General features: G+C 41.4%; 1 protein-coding gene across 1 annotated transcript; it reads left to right on the top strand.

Moving 5' to 3' along the window:
- Positions 1–9065: 9065 nt before the first annotated feature.
- Positions 9066–10918, top strand: c2cd4a (C2 calcium dependent domain containing 4A). Its single transcript, XM_014124886.3, has 2 exons — positions 9066–9248; positions 9441–10918. Exon 2 carries the CDS (start codon positions 9465–9467, stop codon positions 10815–10817), a length of 1353 nt encoding a protein of 450 aa, XP_013980361.3. The 5' UTR covers positions 9066–9248; positions 9441–9464; the 3' UTR covers positions 10818–10918.
- Positions 10919–19645: the final 8727 nt, after the last annotated feature.

Here is a 19645-nt window from a genome sequence, read left to right as displayed (position 1 = left end):
GTCCAAATCGTGAAAATAAGACCTGTGCAATGTTGTGCGCAATTTTTCCAACATCATGACACTTATTTGGCGTCTGTGGCTCAAGTGATTTGAAAGCTATTGAGGTTTGAAAGCGTGAATATCCGTCGAATATCCAACTTGAAACTGTCCTTACCTCAGTGGTATTGGGCAGCTGCTATTTGAGAACTTAACTCATCTGGTTTAGAAATCAAACTCTGGTTATCTTATTGCAGAACAAATTGTACAACTGTTTTTAGGAGAAGATTGTATTGCAATGCATGCTACTGTATATGTATAGCCTATGCAATATTGTGTATTTTTATTTATTAGGGATCCCCATTAGTGCCTGCCAAGGCAGCAGCTACTCTTCCTGGGTTACAGCAAAAGTTAAGGCAGTAATATACATTATAATAAAATGTGTATACATTTAAATACATTTTACAACAGATTTCACAATACATTAAATGTGTGCACTCTGGCCACTACTCTACTACAACACACAATCTAGGTGTACGTGTGTGTATAGTGTGTATGTTATGTGTGTTTGTATGTGTGTGTTTGTAGCTGTGTGTGTGACTTTTCATAGTCCTCGAGGTTCCATAGTCCTCACTGTTTTTTAAATATGATTGTACTGCTTGCATGAGTTACTTGATGTGGAATAGAGTTCCATGTAGCCATGGCTCTATGTAATACTGTGCGCCTCCCATAGCCTGTTCTGGACTCAGGTACTGTGAAGAGACCTCTGATGGCATGTCTTGTGGGTTATGCATGGGTGCATTCAACATGTCAATACTTCTTACAAAAACAAGTAGTGATAAAGTCAATCTCTCCTCTACTCTGAGCCATGAGAGATTGACATGCATATTATTAATGTTAGCTCAACGTGTACATTTAAGTGCCAGCCGTAATCTCCTGTTCTGGGACAGTTGTAATTTTTCCAAGTCCATCTTTGTGCCACCTGACCACATGATTGGGCAGTCGTCCAGGTGTGACAAAACTAGTGCCTGTAGGACCTGCCTTGTTGATATTGTTGGCAAGAAGGCAGAGCAACACTTGATTATGAACAGACCTCTCCCCATCTTAGCTACTATTGCATCAATATATTTTGACCATAACAGTTTACAATCCAGGGTTACTTCAAGCAGTTTAGTCTCCTCAACTTGCTGCATTTCCACATTATTCATTACAAGATTTAGTTGAGGTTTAGAGTTTAGTGAATGATTTGTCCCAAATACAATGCTTAAATAAAAAAATAAAAAACGCATTTTCTTGCCACCCATTCTGAAACCGACTGCAGCTCTTTGTTAAGCATGTGATTTCACTCGCTGTAGTAGCTGACGTGTATAGTGTTGAATCATCCACATATATAGACACACGGGCTTTACTCAGAGACAGTGGCAGATCATTGGTAAAGATTGAAAAAAGTAAGCGGTCTAGACAGCTTCCCTTGGAAATGCCTGATTCTACCTGGATTATGTTGGAGAGGCTACCATTAAAGAACACCCTCTGTGTTCTGTTATACAGGTCACTCTCATTTCACAATATAGCTGGGGTTTTTTTCCCAGCAGCATACTACGATCGATAAAATCAAAAGCCGCACTGAAGTCTAACCAAACAGCCCCCACAATCTTTTTATTATCAATTTCTCAGCCAATCATCCATAATTTGTGTAAGTGCCGTGCATGTTGAATACCCTTCCCTATAAGGGGCAGCAGGGTAGCCTAGTGCTAATCATGCCACTAAAAAAATAATTAAAGTAGTTGGCAATATCAGTGGGATTTGTGATGAATAAGCCATCTGATTCATAAATGATGGAGCTGAGTTTGCCTTTTTGCCCAACATTTCATTTAAGGTGCTCCAACGCTTTTTACTATCATTCTATATATCATTTATCTTTGTTTCATAGTATAGTTTCATAGTATGTATTTTGGCTAATATGCATACGCAGCTTTCATTTTTAAACCTTCATTCTAGCATACATTACACTATCTACATGCTTTTATTTGGGTTTCTATGCAAATTATATGATTGAATGTTTCTTTAAGCCTGCAGCTAGTTACTTGAAATGAGACAATCATGCCAAAACATGATTAAAAATTGAATTCACTGACAGCGAAGTCAGCAGTTATATGCATATTAACTGAAATCAGCAGGTATTTACATGGTTTTACATATGTGCCAGGTGATAGAAATGTCAACTTCAGTACCGGCACTCTAAAAAGTCTGGTAAACAATATTTCCTGTGGATATTTTGTCTCAAGGACAAACCGCACAGACAACCGGTAGAATAAGTTAACATTTTATTTTATTCAACATTCTGGCTTATAAGGAACATTTACAAGATTTTGCAGTCATTAGTTTCAGGCTGTATATACCAATTAATTGTTCACAGCGATGGGGGCACACATTTTCATGAAGAGAGACCTTTAGAAAATATGCACATTTTCGCTAAAGCTAAATATACAAATATGTGTTTTACAGTTATGAGGAAGGTGAAGTCTTATAGTTAGTCATTTTACAAATTGATTATACTATATTTAGAAAAAATATCAGTCATTTCAAGCCTTATTCATACAGCTTTGTTGAATAGGAAATACTGTACATCATATTTTTTATCATATTTGTACTGTGTACTTCAGCTTGTGTCCTCAAAAGCGACTACACCTCAGCAATTTATAACTATTTTTTACCAGAAAGGTAAGATGTCAACCTTTGTTGGAGTATGCAGCATTACTAGTTATTGTTTATGGCCTTCTCATGATAAATAATTACTTTTGGGGATTAGGTAGATTATAATTTTGATTACATTTAGTTACATTCAGAATTGAATGGAGACCTAGAGAAAGCAGAGAGAGATAGACAACAGAGCCAAGAAAGATAGGGACAGTATAAGGAACTACAGGGAAGAGAAGGGAAGAGGAAATTAACAGATGAGCCATCTATTGAGGAAGTAAAAAAAAAAACAGTAGGGTGATTATTGGAGGAGGATTAGCACATTTGGAAATGCTGCGCACTCAAGTGGCGGTGATGGATTACACAATCCCTATTCCACTTGTGTAGCCTACAGATGTAGGATCTTAATAAGATCACTATTTTGTTGCAGAGAATTTTCCTGCACAGTAAGAAATGCAAACTTGTAGTGTATTCAAGGTTTAAAAAGGCTTCTAAAGTTTGTAATTTCCACTTTAAAATGTCCGACTGTCACGCCCTGACCTGAGAGAGCAGTTTTTCTCTGTTTGGTTCGGTCAGGGTGTGACATGGGGTGGGCATTCTATGGGTTAAATTTCTATGTTGTGTTTTTTCCTTTGATGAGCCGGGTATGGTTCCTAATCAGAGGCAGCTTTCTATCGTTGTCTCTGATTAGGAATCATACTTAGGCAGCCCTTTTTTCCACCATCAGTTGTGGGATCTTGTTTTTGTACAGCTCAGTAAGCATGAGTTGTGGTTCCTTTCTTTCTTTCTTTCTCTCTCTTTCTTTCTTTCTTTCTTTCTTTCTTTCTTTCTTTCTTTCTTTCTTTCTTTCTTTCTTTCTTTCTTTCTTTCTTTCTTTCTTTCTTTCTTTCTTTCTTTCTTTCTTTCTTTCTTTCTTTCTTTCTTGTTTTGATTTCGTGTGCTGAGTTTAATAAAAAATAGAAATATGAACACGTACCACGCTGCACCTTGGTCTACTCATTTTGACGAGCGTCACACCGACTTGAATTGCCCTAATGAAAAATGTAGCAACCCCACCAAAAAATGTCCATTAATTATAATTCACATAATAATTCACATTTCCTTGTGCTGCAGTTGCTGCAGGATTATTTTCCAGCTGTAGCAAACTGGCTCAAATTACGATCCTACATCTGTAGTAAAAACAGTCCAACTGCAAGTTGGCTTAGGCATGGCCTACCACTTATCATAGACACTTTAAAACATGATGCGTTGAAAAGGATATTCAGCTATATTTGAAGATGTTCTTTTCCACCTCTGAACTCGTTTTGCTTCCTCCACAGAAGGTAGCTGTAGCTCTGGGCTGTGAGGAATACATTACAGAGAAGCAAAGAAAGTAAGCGACCACCTTTTTTATGGGTTTTATATTAAAGACATGTAACTTAACTGTAAAATGTATTCCCTTTTAATGTGTTCCCTTTTAATGTGCCATGAACACAACCAGTTATTATGTTTTCATCTGAGTGTCAAACAAATCACTTCAAAAAGAATCAGTACTTCCAAAATAATTCCAGCATCCGAACAGTGCACTGTGCACCCTCCAACGTACCTCACTGGAGAGAGCATCCGAGTGAGCGAAACAACGCCCCTCTCTCTTATTATATGTATCTCATGCTGTCTGGCCAAAAAGAGTATGATATGCCATACTCTTTTTTTGCTAGACATACACATGTACACATACTGTACATCTCCTCTGCCACTGCCACGGCGACAATAACTAAAGAAATGCTTACTTTATCCCCCTAGAGCAGTGGTATTCAAAGTTTTTCAGCGTGGGCCCCATTTTTTCCACCAGAATATCTGGGGACCCCATTTTTTACCTAAGATTTCTCGCGACCCCACCCAACCCAAATCTAAGGACACAACCTGCAAATCTGTACATTTAGATTTTTACATCAACAACTAACCTTTCATTGCATTTTCATCTCTTATCAAAATGAAAAGAAACCAATAAAGACATCTTGTCAATAAAATTCTAATTTTCTCATTATCTTTCTCAAAAACATATATTGTCCCAAACAATAGTGCTCTTAATTTTGGTGATCCCACTGCAATTCCCCCCACGATTCCACTAGGGGTCTCGACCCCGACTAACATATGGAATTGTTTTAGGAAGGTCATACCAAGGATCATTTAGCTATTTGATTTGGAATTTTAGGTCAAAATAGTTTTTTTGAAAATGTAGCCTTACTGTTATATTAGCCTATTGAAATGCAATGAATAACAGATTCATGGAAAAACAGAGTCAAAAATGTAATCAAAAGGAAGTAGGTTTTTGAAGTGTGACTCATCTTTCCAAACTGTTCATACGCTACAGGCGTCTTTGTGAGAAGATTGATTTTTTGGGATGTCTCCTGGTTTGACAAACACTGCTGTAGCTTAGACACCTTCCACAGCAGATGCGGAAGGCCGACAGATATCTCTAGCAGAAATCTCTAGCTTAAACAGACGGATGTTGATGGGGATTTTTTAAATTATTTATTTATTATGCCTCAAGCGGAGCTATAGGGGGGCCTCAAGTGGTTATTAAACTATTTTTTTCATTTTTTTAATTTTTTTTTATTATTCCCAGCTCACGAGGCCCCTTGATGATGTGAGGCCTGAGGTAATTGCCTTTTCTGCCTAATGGTAAGTCCGTCAGTGACCACATGACTTCAGATCTACAGTCCTTATGTTAGGTTTACTAGTGTATTGGAAGTTTGGAATTACAACCGGCTTGGAGTCTATTTGAAACTGGGTAATAGAAGGCATAACAGCCAGCGTCTCAATTTGGTCAGTCAAATCCAAGGCAAATGTATGATTTCTACCTACCTATATGCTGCCCTCTGTTGGCTGCAGTGAATTAACACATACACCACCTGGTGACTGACAGCCTGCTGCACACTCTGGGAAGATCTCAATTGCATCCTCCTCATGTCCTCTCTCCTCTCCTCGCCTCCTTCTCAAAACCAATTGGATGAGAAAGCCAGAAGTCCCTCCCCTCTGACCTTCTCTTACAATGGGTTTTGAGAAGGAGACGAGGAGAGAGGATGCTAGGATTATGCAATTGAGTGAAGGGGGAATACATCATCCTACTGAAATGTGACCTCCTGTTTGAAGTGGATGGCATATGTTTTGAGGTAAACCTTAAACACATGTACCTCATTACATGGCAGCACTGGATGATTATTGATACCAGATCCAGCTCATTAGGGCGAGGGTCACATACATTTGGTTAAGCTAATAAGACAACTGGTCACGCACTTCAGTTTCTGTGTCAAAAAACTCTCCTTAACCTCAGTTCAGCTGAAGAAAATCGAATAGGATGAGACTGAAAATTAAAGGCTTATAAACTCAGAAGCAATTCTGAACAGATCATATGGGATGTTGACTTCATTTGATCTACAAGTTGAAACATTTTCAATCAACTCTCTTTTTTTTCACCACTATCTGAAATCTGTGTAAAATGTGCTGGTGAAATAACCATTAGTTTGATCCATTAAAAACAACATTTCTGAGAACTTCCACTCTTTCAATGTTTTGTCTTGAGATAGCATTAGGTATGATCTCACCATCTGTCCAATGGTGTGGTTGCACAGGGTTACTAAGATGTTCAACTTGAACTTTGGCCATTACTGAGCTTTTTCTAAATGAAACCCAGAGAAATGTCAAAAGGAACATCCAAGTGGTACTGTAGATTATACTGTACGTTAATCAACCTACACAATGTCAATTTACCATATGACTCATGAATTGAACACCATGCCTTTTACTGTGAGGTGTGACATGATTTTTGTATGGATTGAGTTGTTGAAAATAATGATATTGATGGGACAATGAACTCCATATGTTTCCTGATTTATCAGTGATCTATGGGTAAAGTATTAGAGGTGTCCATGCCTCTGCTCCACTGGCACTCCTCTTTTTTCACTGTCCAAAATATATACACTGCTCAAAAAAATAAAGGGAACACTTAAACAACACAATGTAACTCCAAGTCAATCACACTTCTGTGAAATCAAACTGTCCACTTAGGAAGCAACACTGATTGACAATACATTTCACATGCTGTTGTGCAAATGGAATAGACAACAGGTGGAAATTATAGGCAATTAGCAAGACACCCCCAATAAAGGAGTGGTTCTGCAGGTGGGGACCACAGACCACTTCTCAGTTCCTATGCTTCCTGGCTGATGTTTTGGTCACTTTTGAATGCTGGCGGTGCTTTCACTCTAGTGGTAGCATGAGACGGAGTCTACAACCCACACAAGTGGCTCAGGTAGTGCAGCTCATCCAGGATGGCACATCAATGCGAGCTGTGGCAAGAAGGTTTGCTGTGTCTGTCAGCGTATTGTCCAGAGCATGGAGGCGCTACCAGGAGACAAGCCAGTACATCAGGAGACGTGGAGGAGGCCGTAGGAGGGCAACAACCCAGCAGCAGGACCGCTACCTCCGCCTTTGTGCAAGGAGGAGCAGGAGAAGTACTGCCAGAGCCCTGCAAAATGACCTCCAGCAGGCCACAAATGTGCATGTGTCTGCTCAAACGGTCAGAAACAGACTCCATGAGGGTGGTATGAGGGCCCGACGTCCACAGGTGGGGGTTGTGCTTACAGCCCTACAACGTGCAGGACGTTTGGCATTTGCCAGAGAACACCAAGATTGGCAAATTCGCCACTGGCGCCCTGTGCTCTTCACAGATGAAAGCAGGTTCACACTGAGCACGTGACAGACGTGACAGAGTCTGGAGACGCCGTGGTGAACGTTCTGCTGCCTGCAACATCCTCCAGCATGACCGGTTTGGCGGTGTGTCAGTCATGGTGTAGGGTGGCATTTCTTTGGGGGGCCGCACAGCCCTCCATGTGCTCGCCAGAGGTAGCCTGACTGCCATTAGGTACCGAGATGAGATCCTCAGACCCCTTGTGAGACCATATGCTAGTGCGGTTGGCCCTGGGTTCCTCCTAATGCAAGACAATGCTAGACCTCATGTGGCTGGAGTGTGTCAGCAGTTCCTGCAAGAGGAAGGCATTGATGCTATGGACTGGCCCACCTGTTCCCCAGACCTGAATCCAATTGAGCACATCTGGGACATCATGTCTCACTCCATCCACCAACGCCACGTTGCACCACAGACTGTCCAGGAGTTGGCGGATGCTTTAGTCCAGGTCTGGGAGGAGATCCCTCAGAAGACCATCCTCCACCTCATCAGGAGCATGCCCAGGCGTTGTAGGGAGGTCATACAGGCACGTGGAGGCCACACACACTACTGAGCCTCATTTTGACTTGTTTTAAGGACATTACATCAAAGTTGGGTCAGCCTGTAGTGTGGTTTTCCACTTTAATTTTGAGTGTGACTCCAAATCCAGACCTCCATGGGTTGATAAATTGGATTTCCATTGATTATTTTTGTGTGATTTTGTTGTCAGCACATTCAACTATGTAAAGAAAAAAGTATTTCATAAGATTATTTCTTTCATTCAGATCTAGGATGTGTTGTTTAAGTGTTCCCTTTATTTTTTTGAACAGTATATCTTTTTTTTTACAGAAAAGCTGATCCTTGTCCCACCACAAGAGGGTATCGTTGGCATGAATAAGACAGGTTGTTTTGTGTGGAGTGTAGACCTATTAGGCTTGTGTTTTCATTTTACAGTGTCTAAAATAATGTGAGAACGTGCTCTGTTTTGTCTTCAAAGCAGCATTGTGTTTTAAAGTTGCTCATTTAGTCTGGTTGTAACTGTTGTAATCCTCTTGTCAATATCAGTCATTATACATCGGCAACAGTAGAGTGGGTACCAGTATAGAAAATACATATAGACAGCTATTAAGTATTCAAGTGATGTGAATTTATACTACTATTCAAGTGCATTCCATTCAAAATCCCTAAAAGATCATGGAAAATACAAACTTGTTGAAATATTGCGATTTCAATGTGTGGCTTTGCAACATCCTTACACTTAAGCTATTTTTAACAGTAGGTCACAGTTCATTGGTTGATTTAGAGAGGTTTGATCCACATTCTATTCAACAGAAGCCAATGTTGTCGCAGCATTTCAAGCACTGCCAACCTAGGGTCACCAACAGGCCTCAGCCATAATCTTATCATTTCACTTTATTTGTGTGAACAACCCAAGGTTACGTCTCTCTCTCATCTGCATAAATGGAAAATCAAACAAACCAATGAACATGTTTTCCTTTGGTCAGATACATATGTTCATTTTCAAAGTAGTTCAGTTGGCTTATCTGGCTGACCTTTCCCCCTGCTGTGGGCATGGAGTGTTGTGTTGTGGCTTGGGTGTCTCCATGGGAACGGGTGGCCAAGGGGAGGTTCCTGTCAGAGCACTGAAGGGTGTGTGGAAGTCGTCCTGGTCTCCTCCCCACCACCAGGCCATATTTAAACAGCCTGGCAGCTCTTTCAGTCAGTTGCTAACAGAGGAGCTGGTCTTAACAAGAGAGATTCTGAGCCTGCTACTTATAGAGACCTTTACTACTACCATCATTATCTATCTCACAAGCCTGTCTGTAAGGACACAGTGTTGGATTTACTGACATCTCATTTACACCAGGTAAGCATCACATCATAATCATGACTTGAAAATTATTTACCTTTTCTCAATGTTTTCAATACAAAGTTGAATAATTTTTTCATTTGTTAAGAAAAACGAGTATTTAACAAATTTTTGAAAACGGGCTTTTTGATTGGCTGTGATTTGTTTCCATTTGTGTTGTCTAATGAGGATTTCCTTTTACTGTTCCAGTTACCAAGCCCTATCAGAGAACTCATGTGGGTGGTGGAGAAGATCCGTGTGTCCGTGGAGAGAACCAACCTGCCTCTCCCCTCAACGGAATACAGCTTCAGGATCGGAGACATGTTTGGAGAGAAAGCTGAGAAACACAAGAGACTTTCCCTGTGTCCTAATATTATCACCCCAGACACAATCCCAGAGTTTTGCATCCCTCCTAAGATCCCGTCCTTCCAGGAGCCGAAAGGTACAGAGCAGAGCCGCCAGGCCCCCATCATCAGAGTGTCCCTGTGTGAATCTGAGAGGGGGAGCCCTAAGAGGGAGGCCCCAACACGAAAGCTTATCAGCCCACACATCATACAGGTAGAGAATGTGGACGAGAGCCCTTATGACTGTAGTGATGAGGAGACCACCAACGCAGACCCTCAAAGCCAGGCAGCACTCTCCTTGCCCCACATGGCCAAAGCCCAGACTTGCTACGGTTTCTGTACCCTGCTGGAGAGCCCCCACACCAGGAGGAAGGAGTCCCTGTTCCACAACGACCCTGGCTCCTGTGGCATACCGCTGCTGCTCCCCAGGAGCAGGTCCAACACTTGCTCCAGAGTCTCCCCTTCTACCTCCCCATCCTCCTCCCCTTCCTCCTTCAGTCTTCACACCCTGACCTCCAGACTCTCGCCCAGAGGTTATACACTCAACAGACAGGGTACACTGGACAGTGACACCACCTCCTCAGCTGAGTCCTCCCCTTTCAGCTCCCCAATGCTGAGCAGGTCCCCACCGAAGTCTTCCCTCTTCAAAACACTGAGTCATGAAAGGCTTCTTTCCAGAAACACCAGGAAGACTGTGGTGTCCAGAAACAACTCCCTGTCAACAGACGAGGGCAGCTCCACAGACAATAGTCCCAATTTCATGAGGAGGGCGTCAGATGGGGTGGTAGAATGCCTTCCACCAAGCTTCGGTCTGGCCCCTCCTACCATCTTCCCCATAGACTTGGTTCTGCACAGGGAAAGGGTGATGAGGGAGAGCATGGTCCCTATAGGGAAGGACGGCACCCTGCGCCTCTCTGCAGAGTACTGTCCTGATAACCAGAGGCTGCGGGTGCGGCTCATCAGTGCTGAGGGACTATACACTCACTCGGTGGACCCCAAGAGTATCAACTGCAGTGTCAGCCTTTCCCTGGTGCCTGGAAAGGTCCAGAAGCAGCGTAGCACAGTCATCAGGAAGAGTCGTAACCCCATCTTCAATGAGGACTTCTTCTTTGATGCCATCTCAGAGGAGGACCTCTGCCAACGCTCCCTGAGATTTAAAATTGTCAATAAAATGTCCACTATGAAAAGAGACTACATTCTGGGGGACGTTGAACTTCCACTCACAAGCATTATCACTTTATAACTTAAATCATTTGTGTTATTTATTTAAATTGTATTTATTATCGCTTTTATACTGTGAGCAGAGATTTCATACTGTATCTATTAAATCCTTTATTAAAATGATCTGTTTCCTTATCTTTTGTATCTAAAAGGGCAGCCATGGAGTACATCTGTTGCAAGCATTAATGTTTTCATATGGTGACAGAAGACTGAAAGGTCTTTCCTATACGAGAGTTCATATCACATCGTACACAACCAACATGTTGTAGGCCTATATATTTTTTGCATACTGGCAAGAATCACTCTAGGTTCCTCTTACCACCCATCATTCAGAAACATTACATCTCTGGATGACTATCTATTTTTGTCTAGACTTAGCTCACCCTCCCAATGTACCTCTTTGTCAGCAGGGGAAGATGTAAAACATGCCCGTCTTGTGCCAATGTGAGAGTCGTGCCTTCTCTTATTTCCTTTATGCCTGTCATTTCCTAATGACCTTTGCAGGAATCAGTATATCAGTGGTGACCAGAAACTGGCTGAATTTCAAACGGTGCTAATGACCAGTTCTGAATGACCTTCTAAAACCCCAATTTATCAGAAAGCTATGAGTTAATCATTTACATTAACATTTTAGTCATTTAGCAGACACTTTTATCCAGAGCGACTTACAGTTTGTGTAGATATCTAGGTGGGACAACCACATATCACAGTCAAGTACATTTTTCCTCAGTAAAGTAGATTTCAGCAAAGTCAGAGCTAGTAAGAAAAAAAAGTAAAGTGAGAGTGTTAGTTTGTGAAAGGTGTTAGAAAATGAAAAACAGAAAATACCACCCATCTTTTAGTTGAGATGCTGCCCCCTTTTTTTGTATAAATTGTGTATTCTGGGATAACACAACTTGGTAGATATGTAATTGTTCAGGGCACAACGACTTTGATCTCAAGTTGCACTGTACTAAAGCACATGCCATTACCATGTGCCCCATAATTAGTACCACTACAACAGTCCTCTACCATCTGGGTATTCATACAGTAGGAACATCTGGAATGACGCTTAGTGTTTACCACCCCATACTCTCTTTCTGCTTCCCAAGGTCCTTTCACTCATTATCGTGAGTTCGATCCTCTCTGGGGCCACCCATATGGAAATGTATACTCATTTTGCTGAAACGCTTTGGATAAAAGTGTCTGGCATATATTATACCTCAGCATAGGGACAGTAGCTGGTATCCCCAAGAGCTAGAGGCCAGCTCTCAATCTCGCAGGCCAGATTGCTTGTACTGTATACTGTGATTTTCCTGGATAAAGTATACAACATACTGTGGTCTTTCTGCATAAAATAAACAACATACAGTTATTTTCCTGCATACAGTAACAGTATGCAAAATACTGTGATTTTCCTGCATACAGTAACAGTATACAACATACTGTGATTTTCCTGCATACAGTATCAGTATACAACATACTGTGGTTTTCCTGCATGCAGTATACAACATACTGTGTTTTTCCTGCTTACAGTAACAGTATTAAACATACTGGGGTATTCCTGCATACAGTAACAGTATACAACATACTGTGGTTTTCTTGCATGCCGTATACAACATACTGTGGTTTTCCTGCTTACAGTAACAGTATAAAACCTACTGTGATTTTTCTGCATACAGTATAAGTCGATGTTTACCCTCCTGAAGAGTGCTCGGAATCGCTTAATAAAGCAAACCTCGGGGAGGGAGGCACATCCTGCTGTTTTCAGCAGTTAAGACCCAGCCTTAAAACCATCCTCTGTCGCTAGATATAACTGCTGGGCTTTTCTCAGAGCCTGGGAACTCTGTGATAATATGCGATTAGCAATAGGTGATAGAAGAATTGTAGAATAATTATGTAACAGTTACATCTAAAAATGACATTGAAGCAACAGAAAAGGTTATAGTGATGCCCTGCTCCAGGTGTATAACAGGACTAAAGGCAGATTCACAAATGTTTTCATTGACAAAGGATGAATAATCAACCTAATGTGAAGGCTTCAATAGTGCTTTCAGTGCCCACAGAAAAAAATCATGAATCACCATCATTTACATTGCAGATTGAAGCTTGCCACAAAGACCTGCAATCCCTGTCCTTGTAATTGTTCAGATAGCACTGCGTGATTGTGTCCTTGTAGCCTTTTAGTACATGGGCTTTTTCATAAGAAAGCCTCAATTTCTGACGCATACACCCACCCAATCCCACATCCAACCTACATTTTAACAATACTCGTGGGGGCTGGCTTTCTCTCTAGACCTTGTGTAGGGACAGATAATGATGGATAGCTTTGTATCGACTGTTGACTCAGCTGGCCATCCAGTGATAGGTTTATATTTTTAAACTCTTGAAAGTTGTAATAGTAGAATGCTCAAGGTGCAATTTCAAAAGTAGGTACTGCGTCATCACTTTAGTCATTGAGAGCAATTTATAACTTGTCAGAAACATCCAGATCAACTTGTAATTTTTTTGTCACTCAAATATCACATGAATGCACATTACATATGGCAAAATGTATAGAATTGCAAGAAAATTTGCTTCAAAACGGCAATATTTTCTTTGCACCCAATGACAAAATGTGTAGAATTGCAGGAAATAAGCTTCAAATCTGCAAAATTCTCTCCAACAACAAGAGGGGTGTGAACAGTTTGTGTCATAATATTGCAATATGCAACTGTATCGATTTCTTTCCACCCATCACTACTGAATGCCGTTCCATGATCTCGCCATCACGGTTGACAACTCCCTTGTGTCCTCCTCCCAGAGTGCTAAGAACCTTGGCGTGATCCTGGACAACACCCTGTCGTTCTCCACTAACATCAAGGCGGTGACCCGATCCTGTAGGTTCATGCTCTACAACATTCGCAGAGTACGACCCTGCCTCACACAGGAAGCGGCGCAGGTCCTAATCCAGGCACTTGTCATCTCCCGTCTGGATTACTGCAACTCGCTGTTGGCTGGGCTCCCTGCCTGTGCCATTAAACCCCTACAACTCATCCAGAACGCCGCAGCCCGTCTGGTGTTCAACCTTCCCAAGTTCTCTCACGTCACCCCGCTCCTCCGCTCTCTCCACTGGCTTCCAGTTGAAGCTCGCATCCGCTACAAGACCATGGTGATTGCCTACGGAGCTGTGAAGGGAACGGCACCTCCATACCTTCAGGCTCTGATCAGGCCCTAGACCCAAACAAGGGCACTGCGTTCATCCACCACTGGCCTGCTGGCCCCCCTACCTCTGAGGAAGCACAGTTCCCGCTCAGCCCAGTCAAAACTGTTCGCTGCTCTGGCACCCCAATGGTGGAACAAGCTCCCTCACGACGCCAGGACAGCGGAGTCAATCACCACCTTCCGGAGACACCTGAAACCCCACCTCTTTAAGGAATACCTAGGATAGGATAAAGTAATCCTTCTAACCCCCCCCCCCCCCCTTAAAAGATTTAGATGCACTATTGTAAAGTGGTTGTTCCACTGGATATCATAAGGTGAATGCACCATTTTGTAAGTCGCTCTGGATAAGAGCGTCTGCTAAATGACTTAAATGTAATGTAATGTAATGAATGATTGGTCTGGGTTTGGGAGTTGTACCAAAGCTGCTTAGCAACCCCTTGTAATTACACTGTCTATAATCCACTGTCACAAAAACACAAACATACATTGTGTATCTTGATCAATAGACACAGCAAACAAACCTAGATTCTACCATGACACTAACAGCAGGGTAGATGGACAGAACAATTGGAGTATAAGAATAAACATCAATATGTGTGAAAGAATAAAGGGTAATGGTTTACTGTTTGCTTTAGGTCACAGCTGATTAGATGTTCCAAAAATATCACTGCATATGCCATTAAGAAAAGGTAGATTTTCTAAGGCTGGCATATGTGAGTGTTGTTTATGGATATTCCACGTCAATGTATTCCTTTCCTGTGTTAACCTGATACTGTAGTGAACATAGATGAGGGTGAGGTAGTGGGACTCAATACCACCATGCAATAATATGTCTCCACTGGATATTCCTACATCTATATTTAGTTTTATGACATCATGTTTGACCTGCTTCACTCCAATGGGACAGACTCGGGTATCACGAAGTACAGTGCATTCGGAAAGTATTCAGACCCATTGACTTTTTCCACATTTTTTTATATTACAGCCTTATTCTAAATTGATTACATTATTTTTTCTCTCATGCATCTACACACAATACCCCATAATGACTAAGCAAAACAGGTTTTAAGAAATTATAGCAAATGTATAAAAAAAACAAAATGGAAATATCACATTTACATAAGTATTCAGACCCTTTACTCAGTACTCTGTTGAAGCACCGTTAGCAGCGATAACAGCCTTGAGTCTTTTTGGGTATGACGCTATAATCTTGGCACACTGGTATTTGGGGAGTTTCTCACATTCTTCTTTGCAGATCCTCTCAAGCTCTGTCAGGTTGGATGGTGAGCGTTGCTGCACAGCTATTTTCAGGTCTCTCCAGAGATGTTCGATTGGGATCAAGTCCGGGCTCTGGCTGGGCCACTCAAGGACATTCAGAGACTTTTCCCAAAGCCACTCCTGCGTTGTCTTGGCTGTGTGCTTAGGGTTGCTGTCTGTTGGAAGGTGAACCATCACCCCAGTCTGAGGTCCTGAGCGCTCTGGAGCAGTTTTTCATCAAGGATCTCTCTGTACTTTTCTCCGTTAATCTTAATCTGACTAATCTCCCAGTCCCTGCCGCTGAAAAACATCCCCACAGCATGATGCTGCCACCACCATAATTCACCATAGGGATGGTGCCAGGTTTCCTCCAGACGTGATGCATGGTATTCAGTCCAAAGAGTTCAATCTTGGATTTATCAGACCAGAGAATCTTGATTCTAATTGTCTGAGAGTCCTTTAGGTGTGTTTTGGCAAATTCCAAGCGGCTTGTAATATGCTTTTTACTGAGGAGTGGCTTCCGTCTGGCCACTCTACAATAAAGGCCTAATTGGTGGAGTGCTGCAGAGCTGGTTGTCCTTCTGGAAGGTTCTCCCATCTCCACAGAGGAACTCTAGCACTCCGTCAGAGTGACTATCGTGTTCTTGGTCACCTCCCTGACCAAGGCCCATCTACCCCATTGCTCAGTTTGGCCGGGCGGCCAGCTCTAGGAAGAGTCTTGGTGGTTCCAAACCTCTTCCATTTAAGAATGATGCAGGCCACTGTGTTCTTGGGGAACTTCAATGCTGCAGAAATGTTTTGCTACCCTTCCCCAGATCTGTGCCTCGACACAATCCTGTCTTGGAGCTCTACGGACAATTCATTTCACCTCATGGCTTGGTTTTTGCTCTAACATGCACTGTCAACTGTATATAGACAGGTTTGTGCCGGTCTATTGTTTTATTTAATACATTTTTGAATAAGGCTGTAATGTAACAAAATGTGGAAAAAGTAAATGGGTCTGAATATTTTCCGAAGGCACTGTAGATAGGTTTGTCTTTTCAAATCATGTCCAGTCAATTGAATTTACCACAGGTGGACTCCAATCAACTTGTAGAAACATCTTAAGGATGATCAATGGAAACAGGAGGCACCTGAGCTCAATTTCAAGTCTCAAGGCAAAGGGTCTTATGTAAATAAGGTATTTATGTTTTAATTTTTTCATACATTTGCAAAAATGTCTAAAAAACCTGTCTTTGCTTTGTCATTATGGTGTATTGTGTGTAGATTGACGAGGGAAAACAATTATTTAATCAATCTTAGAATAAGGCTGTAACGTAATAAAATGTGGAAAAAGTCAGGGGGTCTGAATACTTTCCAAATGCACTGTACATAATTCATATGTAACTATCCTCAGAAGTAGGCCTACTTTTTATAAACACTGGATATTCGTATTTTTTCATCAAGAACTTGGCGTTCTTTCATTGGACCTTTACAGTACATTTCCAGGGCAAGTGTAGGACCAACTCTATTTAGTTATTTATTTTTAGTGATATGGAAGATTGTTTTCATGCCAGGAATCACACGCTAGTTCCTTCCTCTTCCTTATCTCACATGTCTATTTTAGAGCCTCACCTCTTGTTGTAGGACTTTGAAGACAAAGAGCCATACTGTGTTACTTTCTCATTGTAAATGCTGTTTGATCAGACTTTGTTAATCTTGCCAAAATACATTCCACTTAAGTGATAATGCCAGAGAAGTCGGTGTTTGGAGGATATATTAGCACGGGTGTTGTTAGGCCCGAGATGAAGTCCTCCAAACACCAGATTTGAGGACATTATCACTTTTATACAACGGGTTACCAACATATTCAAATAATAATTGACATATTTGCATTAAAAACATTATCTTGATTAATTTACTCATACTAATTAATCCTTCCGCAAGATAATAGTCCCGACACAAATCTAGGGTTGCTACCCAAGCCGGCTGGTCATTCATTCTATCGGTTAGTTTGCCAGAGACGCGACCCAGTTGTTCAGTCTTTTTGTTCTGTATCTTTTTGTTCTGTATCAGTCGTTTGTTCTAAATGTTTCATTGCCATACTGGCTGGCCATGTTCTTTTCCTTTGTTTGCTATTTAGCCAACTACGGGTATCTTACAGTCACGCCAGAATAACAACATAGTGGCTGCATTTGCATTTGTTTATACTGTTTTCTAGTGACATTTATTTGGACACATCCATAAAATGAGCTAATGAGGCACGATTTTGTCTGCCATAGAAAATGTGCTCACTTGTCAGGACACTGTTCTTTAGAGGATCTAGTCTGCTAACACAATCACTTCAAACTGAGGCTGGAAAGACCGCAAACTAGCTGCACTTCACTTTTTTCACTTTACATTTTTTTTGTATATATCCTTAGAAATTATGCAGGCTGATTCATGATTTTGACTGGCTGAGAAACGCTACCTGCCTGTCTGTCTTGTCCCGACTCCCAACACGTTAATTACTATGGGACAGCTGGAGATAGAATTTGAATATGAAACAATGTTCGAAAATGTCGGATAGACAGACAGCAAGGTTTATACAAATCTCCGCTGTTGAAAACTAAATGTTAGTCTCAAAGAAATGTGAGATAATGTCTAGATGCTTGTTATAGTGGAGATCAAGTTTATAAACTGCCTGGCTGGGCTGATGAGACAGTGTATTGCATAGTCAGATGGAACAGAGTATATAGGCATTTTAACGTCACAGATTTAGCCAGTGGTACTTGTGGAATAGACACCAATCAACCAATCAGCATTCAGGATTACACCCACCCGTTGTATAATAAATAATACTTCACAGGAAAAATACTGTACTTTGGAATTGGACATTGCAAGCAGACTGCAGTGACGTATTGTGTTTTGGTTCCAGGTTTTACTTTCAAAGAATTTGTAATCTCACTAGGGAAGGGTAAAATTAGGCTTTACTGGAATTCTGATAAGTTACATTAATGATCTACAGTACCAGTCAAAAGTTTGAACACCAAGTCATTCAAGGGATTTTCTTTATTTTTACTATTTTCTACATTGTAGAATAATAGTGAAGACATCAAAACTATGAAATAACATGTATGGAATCATGTAGTAACCAAAAAAGTGTTAAATAAATCAAAATATATTTTATATTTGAGATTCTCCAAGTTGCCACCCTTTGCCTTGATGACAGCTTTGCACACTCTTGGCATTCTCTCGACCAGCTTCAGCCGGAATGCTTTTCCAACAGTCTTGAAGTAGTTACCTCATATGCTGAGCACTTGTTGGCTGCTTTTCCTTCACTCTGCAGTCCGACTCATCCCAAACCATCTCAATTGGGTTGAGGTCTGGTGATTGTGGAGGCAAGGTCATCTGATGTAGCACTCCATGACCCTCCTTGCACTGGAGGTGTGTTGGGTCATTGTCCTGTTGATAAACAAATGACAGTCCCACTAAGCGCAAACCAGATGGGATGGCGTATCGCTGCAGAATGATGTGGTAGCCATGCTAGTTAAGTGTGCCTTGAATTTTAAATAAATCACAGACAGTGTCACCAGCAAAGCACCCCCACACCATCACAACTCCTCCTCCATGCTTCACGGTGGGAACCACACATGCAGAGATCATCCGTTCACCTACTTTGCGTCTCACAAAGACACGGCGGTTGGAACCATGAATCTCAAATTTGGACTCATCAGACCAACGGACAGATTTCCACCAGTCTAATGTCCATTGCTCGTGTTTCTTGGCCCAGGCAAGTCTCTTCTTCTTATTGGTGTCCCTTTAATAGTGGTTTCTTTGCAGCAATTTGACCATGAAGGCCTGATTCACGCAGACTCCTCTGAACAGTTTATGTTAAGATGCGTATGTTACTTGAACTCTGTGAAGCATTTATTTGGGCTGCAATTTCTGAGGCTGGTAAGTCTAATGAACTTATCCTCTGCAGCAGAGATAACTCTGGGTCTTCCTTTCATGTGGCGGTCCTCATGAGAGCCAGGTGCATTATTACGCTTGATGGTTTTTGTGACTGCACTTCAAGAAACGTTGAAAGTTCTTGAAATGTTCCGCATTGACTGACCTACATGTCTTAAAGTAATGATGGACCGTCGTTTCTCTTTGCTTATTTGAGCTTTTTCTTGCTATTATATGGACTTGGTCTTTTACCAAAAAGGGGCTGTCTTTTGTATACCACCCCTACCTTGTCACAACACAACTGATTGGCTCAAACGCATTAAGAAGGAAAGACATTTCACTTTTAACAAGGCACACCTGTTAATTGAAATGCATTCCAGGTGACTACCTCATGAAGCTGGTTGAGAGAATGCCAAGAGAGTGCAAAGCTGTCATCAAGGCAAAGTGTGGCTACTTTCAAGAATCTCAAATATAAAATATATTTTGATTGATTTAACACTT

The sequence above is a fragment of the Salmo salar genome, chromosome 10 (assembly GCF_965601325.2).
Source record: "Salmo salar chromosome 10, fSalSal1, whole genome shotgun sequence".
NCBI lineage: Eukaryota > Metazoa > Chordata > Actinopteri > Salmoniformes > Salmonidae > Salmo > Salmo salar.
The sequence above is the reverse complement of the archived record's forward strand: the minus strand, read 5'-3'. Positions and strand labels throughout refer to the sequence as shown.

Excerpts from the sequence above, each read along its gene's own strand:
- c2cd4a (XM_014124886.3), top strand. The coding sequence starts at position 9,465 with ATGTGGGTGGTGGAGAAGATCCGTGTGTCCGTGGAGAGAACCAACCTG.